This window comes from Camponotus vicinus, unplaced genomic scaffold (genome assembly GCF_025532165.1).
Source record: "Camponotus vicinus isolate PSW18456_S1 unplaced genomic scaffold, iyCamVici1.0 SCAF_5, whole genome shotgun sequence".
In the NCBI taxonomy this organism is placed as follows: domain Eukaryota; kingdom Metazoa; phylum Arthropoda; class Insecta; order Hymenoptera; family Formicidae; genus Camponotus; species Camponotus vicinus.
In genome coordinates, this window is record NW_028141977.1 from 14,746,307 (window position 1) to 14,765,832 (window position 19,526).

At 27.6% G+C, this 19,526-nt stretch overlaps 5 protein-coding genes across 13 annotated transcripts in view; 2 read left to right on the forward strand and 3 right to left on the reverse strand.

Moving 5' to 3' along the window:
* On the reverse strand, window positions 1-2,617 carry LOC145972442 (KIF-binding protein-like). The gene is made up of 2 exons (XM_083101057.1): window positions 1,908-2,617; window positions 1-1,841 (listed from the first exon to the last, which is right to left on the reverse strand). Exons 1-2 carry the CDS (start codon window positions 1,963-1,965, stop codon window positions 301-303), a joined length of 1,599 nt encoding a protein of 532 aa, XP_082957183.1. The 5' UTR covers window positions 1,966-2,617; the 3' UTR covers window positions 1-300.
* Window positions 1,792-7,035, forward strand: LOC145972446 (mitochondrial coenzyme A transporter SLC25A16). 2 transcript variants are annotated; one of them, XR_014439164.1, is made up of 9 exons: window positions 1,792-1,942; window positions 2,267-2,648; window positions 2,767-3,244; window positions 3,879-3,971; window positions 4,106-4,239; window positions 5,143-5,328; window positions 5,674-5,827; window positions 5,959-6,072; window positions 6,389-6,515. XR_014439164.1 is itself a non-coding variant. In XM_083101068.1 (9 exons), the coding sequence occupies exons 3-9, from the start codon at window positions 3,181-3,183 to the stop codon at window positions 6,904-6,906; spliced, it is 948 nt and encodes a 315-aa protein (XP_082957194.1). In that variant the 5' UTR covers window positions 1,792-1,942; window positions 2,267-2,648; window positions 2,767-3,180; the 3' UTR covers window positions 6,907-7,035. The 2 variants fall into 2 exon arrangements, 1 of the variants encoding a protein (XP_082957194.1); XM_083101068.1 differs by lacking the exon at window positions 5,959-6,072 and adding an exon at window positions 6,732-7,035 and having other exon boundaries at window positions 6,389-6,530.
* Window positions 3,047-13,882, reverse strand: Mts (protein phosphatase 2 catalytic subunit mts). Of its 2 annotated transcripts, XM_083101070.1 has the most exons (7): window positions 13,558-13,882; window positions 11,759-11,968; window positions 11,294-11,557; window positions 11,031-11,203; window positions 10,780-10,887; window positions 10,383-10,484; window positions 3,047-3,190 (listed from the first exon to the last, which is right to left on the reverse strand). In XM_083101070.1, exons 1-6 carry the CDS (start codon window positions 13,657-13,659, stop codon window positions 10,412-10,414), a joined length of 930 nt encoding a protein of 309 aa, XP_082957196.1. In that variant the 5' UTR covers window positions 13,660-13,882; the 3' UTR covers window positions 3,047-3,190; window positions 10,383-10,411. The 2 variants fall into 2 exon arrangements, with proteins under 2 accessions (XP_082957196.1, XP_082957195.1); XM_083101069.1 differs by lacking the exon at window positions 3,047-3,190 and having other exon boundaries at window positions 8,498-10,484.
* The window catches only part of Amacr (Alpha-methylacyl-CoA racemase), a 9,329-nt gene continuing 3,250 nt past the window's right edge, over window positions 13,448-19,526 (forward strand). Inside the window, exons 1-2 of one of the 7 annotated variants that reach the window (XM_083101063.1) lie at window positions 13,448-14,052; window positions 19,359-19,496. In XM_083101063.1, the coding sequence (XP_082957189.1) occupies window positions 19,389-19,496 (108 nt within the window). In that variant the 5' untranslated portion in view covers window positions 13,448-14,052; window positions 19,359-19,388. Of the gene's footprint in view, window positions 14,053-18,101; window positions 18,269-18,628; window positions 19,497-19,526 lie in introns of those variants that run through there. The other 6 variants (XM_083101061.1, XM_083101064.1, XM_083101062.1 and 3 more) reach the window with 6 other exon arrangements.
* On the reverse strand, window positions 15,180-18,595 carry LOC145972445 (uncharacterized). Its single transcript, XM_083101067.1, has 5 exons — window positions 17,784-18,595; window positions 17,590-17,690; window positions 17,244-17,440; window positions 16,157-16,628; window positions 15,180-16,080 (listed from the first exon to the last, which is right to left on the reverse strand). Exons 1-5 carry the CDS (start codon window positions 17,794-17,796, stop codon window positions 15,880-15,882), a joined length of 984 nt encoding a protein of 327 aa, XP_082957193.1. The 5' UTR covers window positions 17,797-18,595; the 3' UTR covers window positions 15,180-15,879.

Sequence of the window (19,526 nt, forward strand, 5' to 3'; positions counted from 1 at the left end):
TATTCATATATTCTTTCTTTTAGTTACATTATAAGATTTTGCTTTAAAGTAGCAAGTCATCCATGCATAGATACAGCAAGCAAATAATTATACAATAGATAATTTTATATGCACATATATGTGCATATAAAAACTACAAATGAGATGAACGCTTATTACAATTATATACATATATATAGAAAAAAATACAAAAGTACCTCTCGTGATATAAAATATAAATGGAAAAAGAGTACATATATAGAAATTTCAGAAGAAAAATCTAAATATTCAAAGATAAATGTCCAAATATATCCATGTATCCTAAGACATATTTAAATATGAAGTAAAATGTTTTATGGCATTTTTCATCGATTGACATGTTTCTGAATCTAAATTATAATTCATGTTAGCATAATTTATATTAATGATTAGACCTTTGTCGAATTTATCTAATCTCTCAGTATTTATACTTGAAAAAGTAGAATAAGCAATTCCTAATTCAAAGTGAATAATTTTGCAAATTTGCAATTCTTCCTTTGTTTTAGCTTTTGGATGTAATTCCTTAATGGCATCTTCCAAGATTTCTATTTGCCGTTTATATATTTTTATCAGATTGTCTTTCGAGTGTTCAAAATATGCAAGATACTTGTAGGCTTTAAAAATGTCTAATAATGTCTGTCCATAAGTTACAAAATCATTTTCTACAGTAAAATATGATTTTGCTATATTAAGCCATTTCAAAACATTCACAAAAACTGTTTTGGCGTCATTAAGATTTAATACATATGTATCTGTGATTGTACTAGTAATATTTTCTAGATCCTTTTCTAAGTCAGTAAATAATAAAAAATCTGTTATATTCTTTTCAGAACTCAGAGATTCTGATTTTGAATTATCTGTTTTGCAAGATTCGTCATTTCTTTGGTACAATTTCTCTTTTGATGAACATAAAAGTTTATTTCCATAGGAAGCCCAATATCTAGCAATATTAGCATGAGCATTTTGATATTTATCAAGCATTAAAGTATGACATTCTGAGGAAGTTGTTTCATTTATAAATTTATGAAATTCCTCCATTATATAATCAGCAGCAGCAAGATGATGTCTAGCTTCAGTAAAACGATGGTTCCATAAGAAATATTGGATTAAATCAATTGACGCTAAAGCCCAATAATAACATCCTACATTTTGAAACTTCATTGTTTCAGGTATTTGTTTGTTCAATAAATTATGTATGTATATTACTATTTTATCTTCAGTTTTAGGCCAATGTTTATATCGTTTTACTAAATAATCTACAGTTGTTAAGTGAAGGTTATCTAGCAAAAGCCGAGAATTTGATTCTTCTTCTTCCTCAATACCAAGAATGCTTGGAATGTTAATAGGATTGGGATACCTGTTTTCTTCCTTTGTGTATTTCAAATATAATTCCATTGCTTTATATAATAATTCAGATGTCTTTGGTTTCTGTAGTTTGTTCAAAATACATTGTAATTTAACGTATACTTGTATAGATGTCAAAATAGCTTTACGGTCCAACTCTTTTCCTTTTAACAGTTCAATACATCTCATGAAATAGTTTTTACCAGCACATAATTCATTCTCTTCTTTAGAATCAACGTATATTAGACCCATGTTAAAATAAGCTATTGCAAGAACTATAATATCATCTAATGTTACATTTGTTGTCATAGTTGTACTTTGAAATAAATCTTCTATTTTAGCTTCTAGAGTTTTAATCTTTTTCTTTGTTTTAGAAGGCTTCATTTGTGAGTTTTTTACTTCAAACGATAATTTTAAAACTTGTAGAAATTTGCTGTCAACATTTATATCTTCATGACTCTCAACCGAGTTTGCATTTTCTAAAAATTAACATTAAAAAATTATTTTGTATAACAGTTTATAACAAAATCATTTCTGTATATTACCAGATTGAAGAAATTCGTAGGTTCGATATTTAATGGTATGTTCCACAATCGCATACATTATTTAGCTTAATATATTAATATATTATTATATATTTATATAATGTATAATATATTAATATATTATTATATATTTATATAATGTATAATATATAATATATTTAATATATTAATATATTATTTAGCTTAATGTATTAATAATAATAAAATTTTTTATCTCAATTTATATAAAACCGTTACATATAACTGTGATGTGCTTGATCTCATCTCACTTATAAAACCGTTACATGTGGCAAATATATATACTTGTAAGTGGGGGATTTCCATATAATACTCTTTGTTTTGTTGATTTATGTTTATAGATACAAGGAGTTTTTCAGCAAGAAAACTGATAGATATAACGTCAAGTAATTGGCTATCTAATAGAGAATTTGTAATGTCCCGAAAATTTTTGATATTTAGCCAATCGTGACATAGTGTTTATATGTGTTTCTTGGAAAGTTCCCTAAATTAATCGATAGAGCTGATTATTCGACTCCAGAAAAATGTCTCGAAAATGAGACAGAAATGAAGGACTTATTCTTTCTCTTTTATTATTTATTCCTCGCCATCAGAACATTGTAGACGATATATAGGAAGCAGTTCTATTGTATACTCGAGACGAGCTACCTGTTGATTGAAAGAGGGGAGTTCACACATGACTGAGCCACAGGCCACAGTACAGTGACTGAGCATATTTGCCGGGTCAGTGTATATTTATGTACTTGGAAATGCGATAATTAAAATTATTGTTTAACAATTGAAAATCTTATTTATTATCGATTAAAAGATTTTGATCGAAATCGTTATTTTTTTTTTGTAGAAAGTTTATTTCGCTGCGAGTTAAAATTATACGGCATAATAATGTGTCTCTTCGATTAACGAAGATCCATAGTATATGTGACCAAAAAGTTGAAGTCTTATTAAATTGAACAAAAAAATAGAATAGAAAATTGGAGCTGTACAATCCTTATTGAAACTCTTATAACAGAGGCAGCAACAATTCGACAAAAATGAGATATAAAACTCGATATTCTCTTCATTCCATGACATAGCTTGGAAATTCAACAGTTTTTTCATACGAGTGGGAACATCATTCAAGGTCAGTGATGGTCAGTGACCATTCCCGATTCACATCATCAAGAATAGGTTGTCTTTCATCTTTATCTCTCTTGTTTTTCTCGCGATTCTGCGATTTATTTCTGCAAGTCGAGTTACATAGCATCATCCAGCAATCATGGAACAATCTGAAAAGAAAGTCAAGAATTTTGAAGTCATTGTGAAAAATCTCATAGCCGGCGGTGAGTCACTTGAAATTCTTCAAATATCTCGTTTCATAGTTTTTTATTAATAGGGATTATACGTTTTATAAATTAAGACGAGAAAAAGAAAGATAGAAAATAGAGTTTTATAGATAAAATATAGAGCTACAAAAAAGACTGCTTTAAAAAAGCTGTCAAGTTTTGTAAATTTTGAATTTTATTTATATTAATTTATATATTATATTTATATTTATTATATTATTATAAGGCCACTTCAGATTGTCCTCTTTGTTTTTTCATTTTATATTAGGAATAAAAGTACAATGTTTTATTTAAAAGATGATCTTTATTAAAAAAAATGAAAATAAAAATTTTCCATTATCCTTATATTTTATGTAAAAAAAAAAAAATTCTGTAATGATTTTTGTATCTTTTCTTATATAGTTTTGTAATTATTGTATAAAGTATTGTATAAAGTACAAATATAAAAATAGATTTAATATATGTATATCAGAATTATCTTTTTTATATATTTTCAAGTTTCAAAATGTTTTTAAAGATCTTAATATTTGATAAGACAGAGATAATTTGAAACACTTTGTATTCCTTTATATAAAGGTATGTGTAAATTATAAAATTTTATATTATAAATATATATTGATATGTATTATAGGTGTAGCTGGTATGTGCTCAAAAACAACTGTAGCACCTTTAGACAGAATAAAAATTTTATTACAAGGACAGCACGAATATTATAAACATTTAGGTAAAAACTTGAACTCTTGTTAATATGTGAATGCTAGTAATGTAAAATATGAATTTATAACATATGTAAATATATGTGTGTGTGTGTGTGTACACATATACATATGTATATATACATATATACATATTTTATAGGTGTCTTCTCAGGATTAAAAGAAGTTGTTCAACGTGAAAATTTTCTTGCTTTGTATAAAGGCAATTTTATTCAAATGATTAGGGCTGTGCCTTATGCTGCAATACAATTTACAGCATTTGAACAGTATAAAAAGGTAATGAAGAGATTCAATATTAGAGATCATTCAAATTCAATGTATCGTTAAATAATATTTAAACAATAATATTTACGTGAATAAATCTTAAAAACATATTTGCATACAAAGATATTTTCATAAAGATATTGACTCTAGAGGTATAGAATATAAATAATTTAATTAAAATTAATTAAAACTTTCTATGAGAATTATAAATACAGAGCAATAAATGTACAATAAATCACAGAGTAAATACATAACAGTTTCAGCTATATCACAATTAATTAGCTAAATACTGTGATTTTATACATAGTATTTGAAATCATTGTAATTACTGTTCTGGATTTAATTTTCAGATTCAGTTCTTCCTGTACTCCTGATTTTAAACTTTCTATCATGTCGTTTTAAATGTTTGAATAATTTAATTATTTTGATTTTAATTAAATATCTTAAATTCCTCCTGTATTGACGAGAAAATTGACTTTGCCAAAAATATTAATGAGAATAGCCGAATTTGAATCTCTATTTTTTCGGCGAATTATCAATCCGTTCTTATCAATCCGATCACGATTATATAATTTGGTGATAGTAGTGTATTAATAATATTTGATAATTATTAAAATAAATATTATTTTTAGTCGAGAAATTTAAAAATTCAAGAAAAATAAAAATTAGATATGAATATATAATATAGAGTAAATAGATAAGTCTTTTCCTCAAATAATTATTAGTAAATGGTTTAAAATACTGTTATATCTTGAATACTTATACTAATATTTAACTAATTATTTGCTAGACTATCATAACTGAAAGTATTATACATTTATACTATATTATACGTAAATAGTCGAGCTCTATTTAGCCTCGCTAGGCTATAAATGTTAAAAAAAATTGATGTAACATTTACATAATTTTTATTAGCGTTTAGGAAAATTATTCGAGCAAGGTTCGCATATAGATGGATTCTTAGCCGGAGCTGCCGGAGGTGTCACAGCAGCTGCAATTACATATCCACTTGACACTATCAGAGCAAGATTAGCCTTTCAAGTTACTAGTAATACACTTTATTCTGGAATTAAACATGCTGCTGTTAGAATGTTTAAAGAGGTAAATGACACAGTTTATTTCTAATTCGATTCTTTAAAAAATATATTTAAAGCTTATAAAAATTTTATTTGTGCCTTTGTGTCACAATAGCAGAATTGCCTTAATTATATAGTTCATGTTATAAATTAAAATAATTGTCGAAGTAAATTTTGAATATAAGAATGAGATCTCAGACTTCAAACCTACATTAAAAACATATAGATAAATCGTGTATATATTGATATATAATGTAGAGAGATTCAATCTTCCAAATATTCTTATATAAAAAAATTTTACTAACTTTTCATAATTTGAATTTTTGTATTAAAATAAATTAATAGATTTAATAGAAAAAGAATATTTCAGGAAGGTGGCCTGCGAGCATTATATAGAGGATTCTGGCCAAATATGTTGGGCATGATACCTTATGCAGGATTTTCCTTCTATACATTTGAAAAATTAAAATATCTGTGTTTGAAATATGCACCACATTATCTTTGTTCTGAACATAAAACAACTGGTGAGTTAAATTGCCCATTTCTATAAACATAAGAAACATAAAGATGATTGCTCCTATCTAATTTACTGTAAGCTAAAAATATCTGCTTAAACAAAAAACAATACTTAGTAGAATTCGTTATTCTTTTCTAGGGGCGTGAAGAAACCTTAAATTTTTGATAAACAAAAGGAAAAATATAGTTCATTAGATGCACCGTTTCTTTTGTTGCGTTATGTTTGGCTCGTTCAATGATCTATACTTCCTATGTATGCATTATTTCCTCTAACAAGAATTTAATGATGGAGTTACAAAATTCTTCTATTAATATCTTTTATTCTCTTCTTCAGAGCCGAATAATAACAATTAAATTACAATAGTTTTTTAAATTAAACTTCTTTTCAAGAAAAGGAAATTTGTATTATTTTTTATTTTTTTTATTGGGCTTGTTTAATTTAAAGCTGCTTTCTTTTCAAAGAATTTGTCAATCACATATTTAAAGAATTAATTATGAATTAAGATCGAAAAATCAATGTTATTAATTATAAATAATAAAAATAATAATATTATATTTCATTATTGCAGGTAATCTTATATTAAATATACCAGCAAAACTTTTATGTGGAGGCGCTGCCGGTGCTGTAGCACATACTTTTTCTTATCCATTGGATGTTACAAAAAGACGTATGCAATTGGCAATGATGAATCCAACTACACATAAATATGCGTAAGTAATACAATATAACAATAATCCATAAGAATTTTAATTGCATCAAAAATTGAAACGGTTCTTTTGTAATCTTGCAATACTTTTTTTAATTACTATTGTTAATATATATGTTCAAATATCATTAATGCAAAAGTTTAATAAATTTTAGTAAATTTATTTACTTAAAATATTATTAATTCATAAAATTAATATTCTTAGATCTGGAATGTTTTCTACTATTAAGATGATATATATTGAAAATGGCATTGTAAAAGGCTTATATCGTGGAATGAGTATTAATTTCTTACGAGCAATTCCTTTCATGGCAGTTGGTTTTGCAACATATGAAGTGACAAAGCAAATGCTCAATTTAGACACAGGAGTAAGATTATAATTAATATACGTAATATAGATTATAATAATATTACATAAAATAGATGATTAATTTTTATACACATTATATATATTATATATTTGTATATCCTTATGAAAAAAAATACAATAAAAATAATATACAATTTAACTAACGAGTTAACTGATTATAAAGTACAGAATAACGAACAAATAAACTAACATATATATGTATTTATTTATATAATTCAGGAAATTAAATCAGTGTTTTTATTTAAAAAATGCATTGTATGATATTAAACTTTTATATTATTTTTACGAAAATGTGTTCAATCTGAAAGATTACTAACTGAATATCATCTAATACAAATAAATTTAAAGAAGATTTTATTTAAGTATTTTTTAATTTTTTAATCGATACTTTATATGTATCTGCAATTGTGCAACTTACTCTTAACTATGTACAATTATGATAAATATATTTTGTAGAAATAGATATTTAAATATAACAATCTATATTGAAAATCAATATCGAAGAAATTAAGTTATATAAATTATTAAAATTTTTTCAATATGAAATTATTTACTTGTGAAAAACAAATATATATTTTTTTACGTACTATTTCAAAATGTATTTGTACATAGAGATATGTTTTATTGTGATATGACTTAATGACTTTTTTATTACTAATAGATGCAAGTATTAAATAAACTAATAAAAATGTCTGTATATGTGTCTGTGTACATGCATATGTGTGTGTGTGTGTGTGTGACTTACAAAGATTAACAGTTCAAGTAACAAATGATTAAAAACATGCATAAAGAATGAGTCTTACATGAAACATGCATTCTTTTTTCCAAAATGTTGTGAATATGTAGAGCACAAACAAAACTCTGTCTAAATGTGACAATATCGTTTTATTTTTGTAATTCCTTATAATAAAATGACATTGTATAATTATATATTCATGGCATTTTTTTGTTCCTTTTCATAAATCTGGATTTATCTAACACCAGATTTCTGGCAAGCTATGTTAAAATATTCAAATAAAACTCGTCAAATAAAAGAATATTGCAAGCTTAATTTTATGCCAATTTTATGTTAGCATATAAATTTATATATATATATATATATATATATATATATATGTATGTATGTATATATATGTATGTATGTATGTATAAAAATATTATTTCAGAAGTTAAAGTATTATAAAAGCTATCACAAAAATTTTTAATTTGAGATATACAAAATTTGCTCCATATATTTATCATAATAATCAAAATAAAAATATATCAATTTCCAAGTTAAATCTAAGATAAAATCAAGTTAAATCTAAAACTTTAATTTCGCAAATAGCTAAGATTATTATATGTATTTTATGCAATATGAATATTTTCAAAATGTATATCAATAAAAAATATTAATATTGTAAATGAGTTTTTATAAGTATATAGTAACTTTTTAATATATCCCATACCATTATAAAATCAAATTAACAACAATAATTCATGTGTGTAGAAGTTAATATACTAAGTATATTTTCAACGAAACATTTAGTAATCTATATTGTTTTTGTCCATTGCATGTATGCATTGAGAGAGGGCAATAAATAGAGCAAATATAAAATGAATTATACTGGTTGTTGGTACCTATTATTTTGCTGTAATTTTAATTAAACTTCGTCGCATTATAATATTACAACTGCATTTTTGTTTTAGGAAAATTTATTCTTATTATTATAGAATTCAAGGAGAATATATTTTATACGCTTGTTTGTGTGTAGAAAACGAAAAAAAGAAAAAAAAAAAAAAGAAAATGCTCAGCCTGCATTGTGCAGAAGAAGAATTGCGAAGTTATCTCCGCGCTGCATCCTATGCCGTGCTATGGATTTACAGTCTTAATTAAATTGCTATGTAATGTGCATCTTACACATTTCAAGTTTGTCCATCCATTGTCGTCGCTATTGTAATTGCTTCATCATGCATTATATTCAAATTGCAATGCTTATTCTTATAAATACATCTGTATGTATGTATGTTTTTCATCTTTTTAGCCACCCATCATACACGATGCTCCTGCACACATTCAATGAGTATGAAATTTGACACAACACATTGGATTGCTTTGGCTTGCATTACACATGTTTATTTACCAGAAGCATCATTTTATATCTATTAATTAATAAAAAGATCATTGGTAGGTTTACAAGCAATTTTTTTTCTTTTAGTTTAACCAATGTGAATGCATAGATTCACTCGGTATAAAATACATATTTCACTTTCAGAGGCAGATAGAGTTGATGCAAAAGTTTTCCATTATGTTTCTTAAATTATCACTCAATTAGTATAATATATAACTCAACTTTTCATAATTGTATTTCATAAATTAAACTCATGTTCATAATATAAAAACATTGTAGTTGATAGAAAAATTAATCAAAGACCAATTAAATTACACTGTATATCATTAAATATTATTTTTTCTAAATGAAATAAAAACATTTCACAAGTGCAAATGTAAATATATAATTCTCATGAATTTTTCTTTTATTATACAACTGCATGTTATTCCGCAAAAATAATGTTATGGATTAATAAAAAACGATCTTCCAATGAGAACAAGATTTACATTCACACATTTTGAAAGTTTTTATATCATTGAAATAAAAATATTTATTTTTTGCATTAAAAATAATGAATATTACATATAAAAATGTGACTATATTTATCAGATAATAACAAAATTATTATCTGATAAATTTATATGTAATATAATAATGAAAGTTAATAAAATAATTTTATAAATTAACTTTTATTATTAATCATTTCTATCTGGAAATTTTATATATATATTGAATTCTTATACGACTTATATATAAGCATACTAATTTACTGTTGCATCAACTTGCCTTTCTTTTCAAGTGGAACATTTCATGCTTCATTCACACCGATAATAAATGTGACACTCTCTTAAATATAAATTATGATCTGGTATATTTTTTTGAAATCTTGCATGACAAATAACTTGGTTTAGAATATACGATGTTTCGTTTACAATTATTCTCGATGAAAGTTTCAATATTCTCATTCAAGATTACAAAATAATACCATTTTTTACCAATATTTTTTGTTCTAACTGTTACGCGCAAATGTGTGTGCATATTATTATATTCAGTTTCTTTATAATAAAAATACAAGCGGATATAATAAAAGTTGTAAAACTCAATGCTACAAGTGAATTTAATCGATACGTGTGTACATTATTGTATTTTTTCTTTTTTAGTGTACAAGTAATGTTGTGTCTACATGTATTGTGTAAGGCACGCACAAAATGTGCGTGTAATCTATTCTATCTCTCAATGAGACACCACAAAGTGAGCCATGATATAATACTTGGAGCTATATGTGGTATATGAGAACTTGTCTGAGCCTCACACTCATTTAGCGATGTTCTATTATAAGTTATGTTATCTGGCGTCACTATAAAGTCAGGATCGCGCATTTTCATTCCCCTACCTTGACACTTAGCCCTGAAGCCTAACCTTTTAGAGGAAGTAGTCTGGCGTTCGCCTGGTAACATGTGGTTCTCCACGTCTTGGTGCTGGGTCAAACTGTAGGCTATAATAAAAGTCAAGAAAATTAATGATGCTTTTATTATACTTATGTAATTTAAAAATATTTTTGATTACATATAAATTTCTTTTTAATTCAATATAATGTTTAAAATTACCATATATAATTATCACATAAAATTATTGTACATTTCAAGATTATACATTTAACATAAAGTTATACTAAAAGAGAAATTTTATAACATATATTTAATAACATATATTCAATATATGTACTATATTTTAATAATGTAATTTGTAAATAAATAAATGTACAGTTTAAATATACAAATCATACTTACAATGAATATTTTAAAGCATCATCCAATTCCATGATTGCAGCTTGATTTCCACAACGATAACAGTAATTAGGTGCAGAAAATATGGTCACAACATTGCGGTCATGACACCTGAAATAACACATTATAATTAATATTGTATTACCTATTGCAAACTGTTTATAAAATATTCTATATTAAGCTATACATATATAGTAGAAAAGAAATATCATTAAATATTTTAAAACTCGGTAAATATCAATACTTATATGTACCAATTATAACCTTCCATGACCAATTGATGAGCTCGGGATACAAGCGTTAATCCATTAGAATGATTGAATGTTTCAGAAATATCTTGACCGAAAGTATATCCTGCCCCACGTGGTGAAATACCCCACCCTCCTCTATCATCTGGATCCGACCATAATAGATCGCACATAGGACCCTATTAAATATAAGATGATTTATGATAATAAATAAAAATTCCTTATTATATATAATAAAATTTACAGGAATTACAAGAGCAAATACTAACTTCGTGTGGCACTTCTTGAAGACGATCTAGAGCACGTATGTGATCTAAAGTATCGATCGACGGCGACAAACCACCATGCAAACAAAATATTTGGCCATCGACCAATGCTGTTAGCGGTAAATAATCGAATAAGTCTGTAAAGAACTTCCATACATTGGCATTCCCATATTTACGTAAGCATTCATCATAAAATCCATACACTTGTGTGATTTGCCTCGACTCGTGATTACCCCGCAAAATGGTTATTCTTTCTCGATATCGCACCTAAATACACGGAACAAAGAAAGGGAAAATATATAATAAATTTTATAAATATTTATTAAGTAAAAAAAATCTACACATATAATACATACTATATAGAGAACATTTAAATATAGATAGATATAAATATACTCCAAATTATAATTATAATTCTTTTAAATTATAATAACATATACATACACACAAAAATTTATTATACTATACCTTAAGAGCTACGAGTAAAGTAACAGTTTCAACCGAATAATAGCCACGGTCAACATAGTCACCCATGAAGAGATAATTTGTATCAGGTGATTTGCCACCTATTCTGAACAGTTCCATCAAATCGTGGAACTGTCCATGTACATCTCCACATACTGTTACGGGACATTTTACTTCTTGTACATTTGATTCCTTAGCTAGAATTTCTTTTGCCTGAAAGTTTCAAATATCATAAAATAAAATACTATCTCCCATTCTCCTGTTTTGTGTAAGAGACAGAAAAAAGAGACAAGGAGAATTACTACTAACTGATAAAAGGAAGAAAAAATACAATAAAGTGCAATGCAAGTATAAAGAGAAAAATTACCTTACAAAACAATGTAATTTAAATAATAATTTTTCTAATATTCAATATTTAAATAATTTTTTTTGTATCACTGTTTTATGATCATAGAAAATGATTCCTATGACATGAAATAACATGTAAATATTTAAAATACAATAATGTGATGAAAATACCATAGGTCAATTAAATATTAAAAATTTTAGGGAGATTATACTCTATACATATATATAGGATATATATATCCTATTATGTTAAGAAATACTTTGCAACGCTCAGACAAATTTCTTTCTACAAATGGATTTTACTTGTCAGTTACAGATACAATTACTGTCATACATTTAGAAAACTAGATGCTTTGGCCAATTGGCACAATGTACAAATGCAGCAATACATTATTATGAAGCGCATTACAGCTATAATATCATCTTCAAAGATCTAAATATAATCCATTCAAAAATACTTGTTTTATTACCTTAATGTTTACTATTAAGATTTAGAAACTGAAATAAGTTTTATAATGATCAAATAGACTATCGTCAAATAATTCTCTACACGAAATACTTCAAATAATTCTTTATAAGAAATTATAATCATATTACGCTGTTACTTTTCAGAATTCTGATAAAATATATCAAGATTTTTCATAATTAGCTTGAACCTAGGCTAATATCCTATTCAATTTCAAGTAACTATTACTTCTCCATGCTAGTTAAAAATAGTAATTATAAAATATCCCAGTTTTCAAGAAAATGAATCATAGCAAACAAATACATTATCACTCAACCACCTACGTATCAATAAAGAGATAAGAATAATGCTACCACTGATATTGTAATCTAAATATTGATACTGTAATCTAAATGATATTATACACATTATTGTAATCTGCAAAAAATGATAACGCTATTCATCTCTTGCAGAAATTGTCAAAAGTATACACCATAAGATGAAGTGTACAAATGTACAAATTAATTGCAACAGTGAATATGCACTTGTTGCAAAGAATTACATTAACAGGTTTGAAATGACATATATACACGTAATATTATATTTTATATATATATATATATATATATATATATATATATATATATATGTATATAAAAAAAGTCATCGATTAAGAAATGTAAATCTCTTTGCTCCCGAGGTAGCCGAATTTTAGATTTCGATATCGATGTGATATGATGATTGAGAATATAAAATCCAAGGTAGTGAGAAATCCCAAGTATCGAGGACGATTTATTGACGATTCTCGCGTAACGCGAGTTACGCTCTGACGAAATAAGCGTGACATTTCGGCGAGCCATGTTTGACGGCGGTGCACGCGCCTGAGGTCGGTACTGTAGCACACAGTGTTCCTATTCGAACGGCACGCGACGCAATCGAACTGGAATCATTGAATCGTGCGACGCGAAACACGCGGAATCGATCGATTCCGCGAAGCGGGATTGCGTACCTTATCGCAGAGAGTCTTCACTTGGCTCTCTGTCAGTTGTTTGCAATCGTTTAATTGTTCTATCCACTGGTCGAGTTCCTTGAGCGACGCCTTCTCCTCCATCGTACCTGTTCCCGGGTCTGCACGGAAATTAACGCACGGTACAAATTCCTGCACACCCTTACTATCGCATGTAATCCGTCGCCGAGCGAGCCCCCCTGACGCGAAACTAAATCATTCGGTTTTCTTTTCCAGCCACTGGCCCGAGAGAGTCCCGCAACACAAATATCCCGTAGGAGCGGAGAGCAGCGCTCATTCACACAAAATGGCCGAACGCCGAGCGCTAGCGCGGTGACGTCAGGTCGTACTCATGCGTGGTGCACCCCCGCCGAGGCCGACGTCCGCCAATCGGGGCGCTGCGGTTCGAGGCTCGCGCGGCCAATGGCGATCGACGGCGATGCCTCGCGATTGGACAGACACGGCGAACTACATTACGCATCGATTCAATGACGATAGGTTCGTTTTTGTTTTAAATATTACATTAATATTATATTATTAGGCTGATATTAAATTTGTCGTACAAATTTTTTATCTTGATTGGCTACAGGATAATAATTTTTTGAATCTTTAAGAATGCTCTATTCTGCCAATCAATATGTAAAAAATTTTTCGTATAACAAATGTGATATCAGCTGAACGGAATAGATATGATATATTCCTAATTGAAAGACGCAAGATGTAATTAAACAGAAGACACAATATATATAATAATAGCGCAATTCTGAGAATTTCAGCGCAAGTAAGAATGAATTGCGCATGTTGCGCAAGTTTGATATGTAACCAATCACAACACATAGATCTTCTATCTTAGTTCCTCTTTATATTTACGCTTTCTCTCTCAATCCTATAAAAAAATGTCCATTTAAGGCATTTAAATGGCCATTTATCATATATTCATCTTCAAATTATCTCATGAGAAATTATTCTTTAGAGAAATCTGATTCTTCAGAGAATCATAATTTAATGAGAAAGATATTTTTAGTTTAAAAAAAATGTTATTGTATTATTTATCCATTTAAAATAAATATATTTTTCTTTGTAGACATTTTTTTATTCTTTCTTCATTCTTAAAAATAACAGATATTTCAAGTGTCTCGTCCCATATGTGCATTGATATCAAATCCTTCATAGTATGCGATGACATTTTAATGTCAAATACTTCACAATTAGATGATAGATAGAAGATATATGTATGCATGTGTACAGTAATAAGTTAGAAAGAGAAAAAAATTATGAAAGGAAGAGTAAGTGAAATAGAAGACACTGTCATGTGATTGGTTAGCCATTAATTCCGCGTATGTGCAATTTATTTTTGCTCACGCTAATATGGAAGATGTGACAGGAAAAATTATGCTATTGTATATACTGTGTGCGGAAAGTTTATGTTTGCACTAAAAGTGCAATTAGAACGAATAGGAGACGAGTACGATAAAATGCATAAAGTACTCCAATAATAATGAGTCACATGTCGATGACGAAATAAAATTGATTTTTATCAGGGAACTCAAAATTAATTAATTTTCCATTATATCATCTCTAATATGCAAATCATGGTTTGAAGTCAATTTTAATGATATACATAATTGAGACATTTAACAATGATTTATTCGTGTAAGCTTAGAATATTTGATGATTATTACACATTATAATAAAATCATCGCAAGAAATGGATCAACAATGTAGCAATTACAAAGCTGCTTCTTATATGCTACAAAATATGAATACATCTTATTAAAAATATATATTGATCGTAAAACTTTGAATATCAAGTTTAAAAAAAAGAAAAAATTGCCTTGGAGGACTGAAATATTATACTTAAAAATCCATATAATTAATCTCTATTTTAATTTTTTTATCATGATAAATACACGCAATATAAGATTTTAACAAAAATGCATAATATAGTAATATAAATATAAATTAAGCAAAAATTTTATATTAGGATGTTTGTTTGATAGATATTTTGACATCATAAGGATCGACTATTTTTCACATTTTCCAATGAAAAAGATATTTTAAAAGTAAAGTATATAAATAAATAAATTTCAGTATGAAAATAAATTTCAGTATTGAATAATTTTATAGTGATTTAACATCGAGCATATTTTTAATATATAAGCATTATCATTAATCTTAAATGGCAAAATCTCTACGAAAAGACATATATCAGGAATTATAAAAAAAGATAACAACAATGTGGTTTGAATTCCATCACATGTATCCTTAGTAAATATAATTTATGCTATTTTGTTAGTCGCACTTTCTGCTGTATTTTACTTATTGTTATTCTTTCCACTGTTGGCCAGTTTTCCTCTTACAAAGAGTTGCATCCAACTGTTCGAGCCATGGCAGTAATAACATAATTTTTCTTCTGTAATTTGGATCCTTAGCAATAGGATTATGCTCCAGATACACAGTTTGTAATTTTTTATTGGCTCTTAAATTTTCCAATGTATTCCAGTCTTCAATTTCATTATTGTTCATCTGTAAATATTAAATAATATAATAAATTTTAATTGTAATAATATACAATTGTATAATATATATTTGCATAATTTACCCAAAATTCTTCAAGATTTTCAAGATGGTTCATATTTTGAATTCTTTTTATTTTATTGTTAGCTAAATCCAATGTTGTTAATCCTGAACAATTTTCTATGCCTTCTATACATGTTATACCATTTTCAGATAAGTATAATTGATCCAATTTTTTTAATTCTTCAATATTCTCAATCTTTGTAATCCGATTACTTTGTAGACTTAATAATATGAGGTTTTCTAAACTTTCCAGATTTTGGATTTTGGTAATTTTGTTTTTACCAAGATACAAATTAGTCAACTTTTGAAGACCTTCCAGATTTTCAATTTCACGTATTTTGTTATCACCTAATTCCAGTGTTGTGAGATTTGTCAAGTGTGAGACATTTTCAATATGTAAAATTTTATTGGATGACAAAAACAGCTTTTGCAGATTTAATAAATTGTCTAATCCTTCTATCTTCTTGATACGATTAAATGATAAATCCAAAAGTCTGAAATCCACATAAATATTATTAAACATAAAATATAAAAACATATATATATATATATACAGGGTGGCCCATTTTAATCCATCCAGTCGAATATCTCGAAAACCAAGCCCGGGAGAGAAAAATGTTTCAGACAAAAGTTGTATAGTTTCGAGGGGGCCATAAGATGGTACCATTGGTTTGAAGAGTCATTTGAAGGTCACGTGAAGGTCACCTCCAACTTTTTAAATGGGACATCCTATATGCTTTTGCATATTTTTGTAGCTTATCTCGAGAGCTTTCCAAAACACTATAATTTAGTTTTCATTAAGTACTTTTCGAGTTATGAAGCTTGAAATCATTTCTTAATTTTATATAAACCGTAAAATATCTTGTAAAATATCCATTTTTCGATTACATATTTCGATACATTTTTCGAATTTGCAATTAACAATTCCATATTTTTTCTTTGAAACAACTATGTGTTTTCTTTACACCTTCTGTCGCATTTAAAAAGTTGGAGGTGACCTTCACGTGACCTTCAGGTGACTCTTCAAGGTCAAACTAATGGCACCATCTTATGTCCCCCTCGTAGCCGTAGGTATCACATTCAATATTACAAGATTAAAATCAACATACTCCAAATTCACAAGAGCATCCAAATTTTCTATATTTATAATTTGATTATCTCTCAATTCTAATTCCACCAAAGTAGTAAGCGTATCGAGATTTTCTATTTTCTTTATAAGATTCCACGTAAAGCATAATCTGCGTATTTGCGTCAGTGGCTCTAGATTTTCCAATTTGGTTAATCTTGAATGGTTGAAATCTAGTTCCTAAAATACATTAATAAGACTAATCTTTTGTTAAAATAAAAAATGCTTGTAACATAAATATAATATATTACATCTGAGGATTTTTTATGGGAAAAAATATATTAGATTCTGTTAATGATTAGAAAAATAAAATAATAAAAGTCACAAACTTCGCTATTAGGATCTATAATTAATATTTTGTCAGGTTCCTCTGATTCTTCTCTCTCGTTTTCGACTTCCATCTCGGCAGAACCTTCACTTTTATCCTCTTCTAAAATAATTGGATTAAATCAAACATAACCTGCTTTCTCATGAGATAGTGTATATATGTATAATTAAATTTTATCTTTCGAATATATCGTACCATGATTAGCCATTATTGAAGAAGTACGATAAAAGATAGTAAAGATAGATGAGGTAAAGATTTAATAATAATTAAAATCACATAAAAATATCACTGAGCTTTATGTCAAACTTTTGTGCAATTAACCGGTATTTTATCGCACTACGATCACTACGATTAATAATATTATAAAAATGTTATAACAAACACTGCACTATATAAAACGACAGAGAGCTAAAGAAGCTCAAATCACGTAGAGAAGAGAAAAAACCCACACACATAAAAGCTTTCTAATAATATAAATAACAAATCAATCAAACACTGGATGAAGCATAATGTCATCCAAGAACGCCAAGTGTCGGGCGTATCAGAAACTTAGATGTTCCTCAACGTCAAAAAAAGGGCGCCAAATACGGAGTCATCTGACGTTCGGCAATTCAAACTTGCAATAGTGCACATGCATAGAAGAACCGCCCATGAGAAAAATGTAACGATATGATAGATAGGTAAATAATAGATTTGTTCGTATTATTTGCAATTCCCAAAAGTCTCGTTTAAAACGAGATAAATATATGTTCAGACATAAAAGAGAGAGAGAAAGACAGAAGGAAATCACAGAATCTGTCTTCTAGCAAGTGTAAACACAAACAGATTTATTATTTGTGGTTATTTAAACTTGTCCATATAAGATAGGAAATTTGATATTCTAAAATCAGCGAGGTCGACCTCTATTCTCCACTCAATTACTATTCTGTTCTAATGGCACATCCACCAAACGGAAATGATTCACTTTGATTATATCCGTTTTCTCACTCCATATGAATCATATGATCAATGTAGGGCTGCGTTCCACTTAATGATCGCGGCACTCGTAAACATGATGTGTCTTTGTTTAACTTTTAGTGAACAACAAGGATAAGATGATTCTGCGAGCGTTGCGATCGTTAAGTGGAACACAGCCGTAGTAGAATCAACTGAACAGCTGTCAACTAAAATTTCTACTGATTTATAATAATGGAAAATTTAGAATGGTCTAATTTACATCAATCACTTGATACGCATTTCAAATAATAAATAACTAGTAAATTGGTTTAATTATTGGCTGATCAGCTCAAATGCATATTTGATACGAGTATTAAATAATTGGAGGGATATGAACTAGGCCAGAGGAGTTTCACTGAATTGATCTGTGAACTCTGATTGATTTTGAATCAATAATATATTATTTTTATGCTTATATTCTCAAGTTTTTTATTGCATTACAATGCATCTGTCTTCCCTTTCTGATTTTCTTTATTGTTAAACGTTCATAGCAAATTTAAGAATGTAACATAAGATTCTTGTTCTGAATTTTTAACGACGACTATATTTCATTATATCCATTGTATTTATTCCATTCATGTTAATTAGGTCTTTGGATGACTATCATAAATACATTCTCATATATTATACAACTGATATGCCTACTGATAAGCTTAAATAATATATAAAAAAACAACAGATGTGATATATATATATTTTACAAGAAGAAGATTAGACTTTGACAGTCAGTAAAAATCTTAATAAATATATGTTAACTGTTTTCTCTTATAATAGAGATTTTATTAACATACTAACAAAAACAATATGGCTCTGAAGGGGATAAAAGTTTTGGAATTAGCTGGGCTTGCCCCAGGACCCTTTTGTGGAATGGTCTTAGCAGATTTTGGGGCATCTGTTATCAGAGTAGACAAGGTAACTACGAAGAAATAGATTTTATTAGAA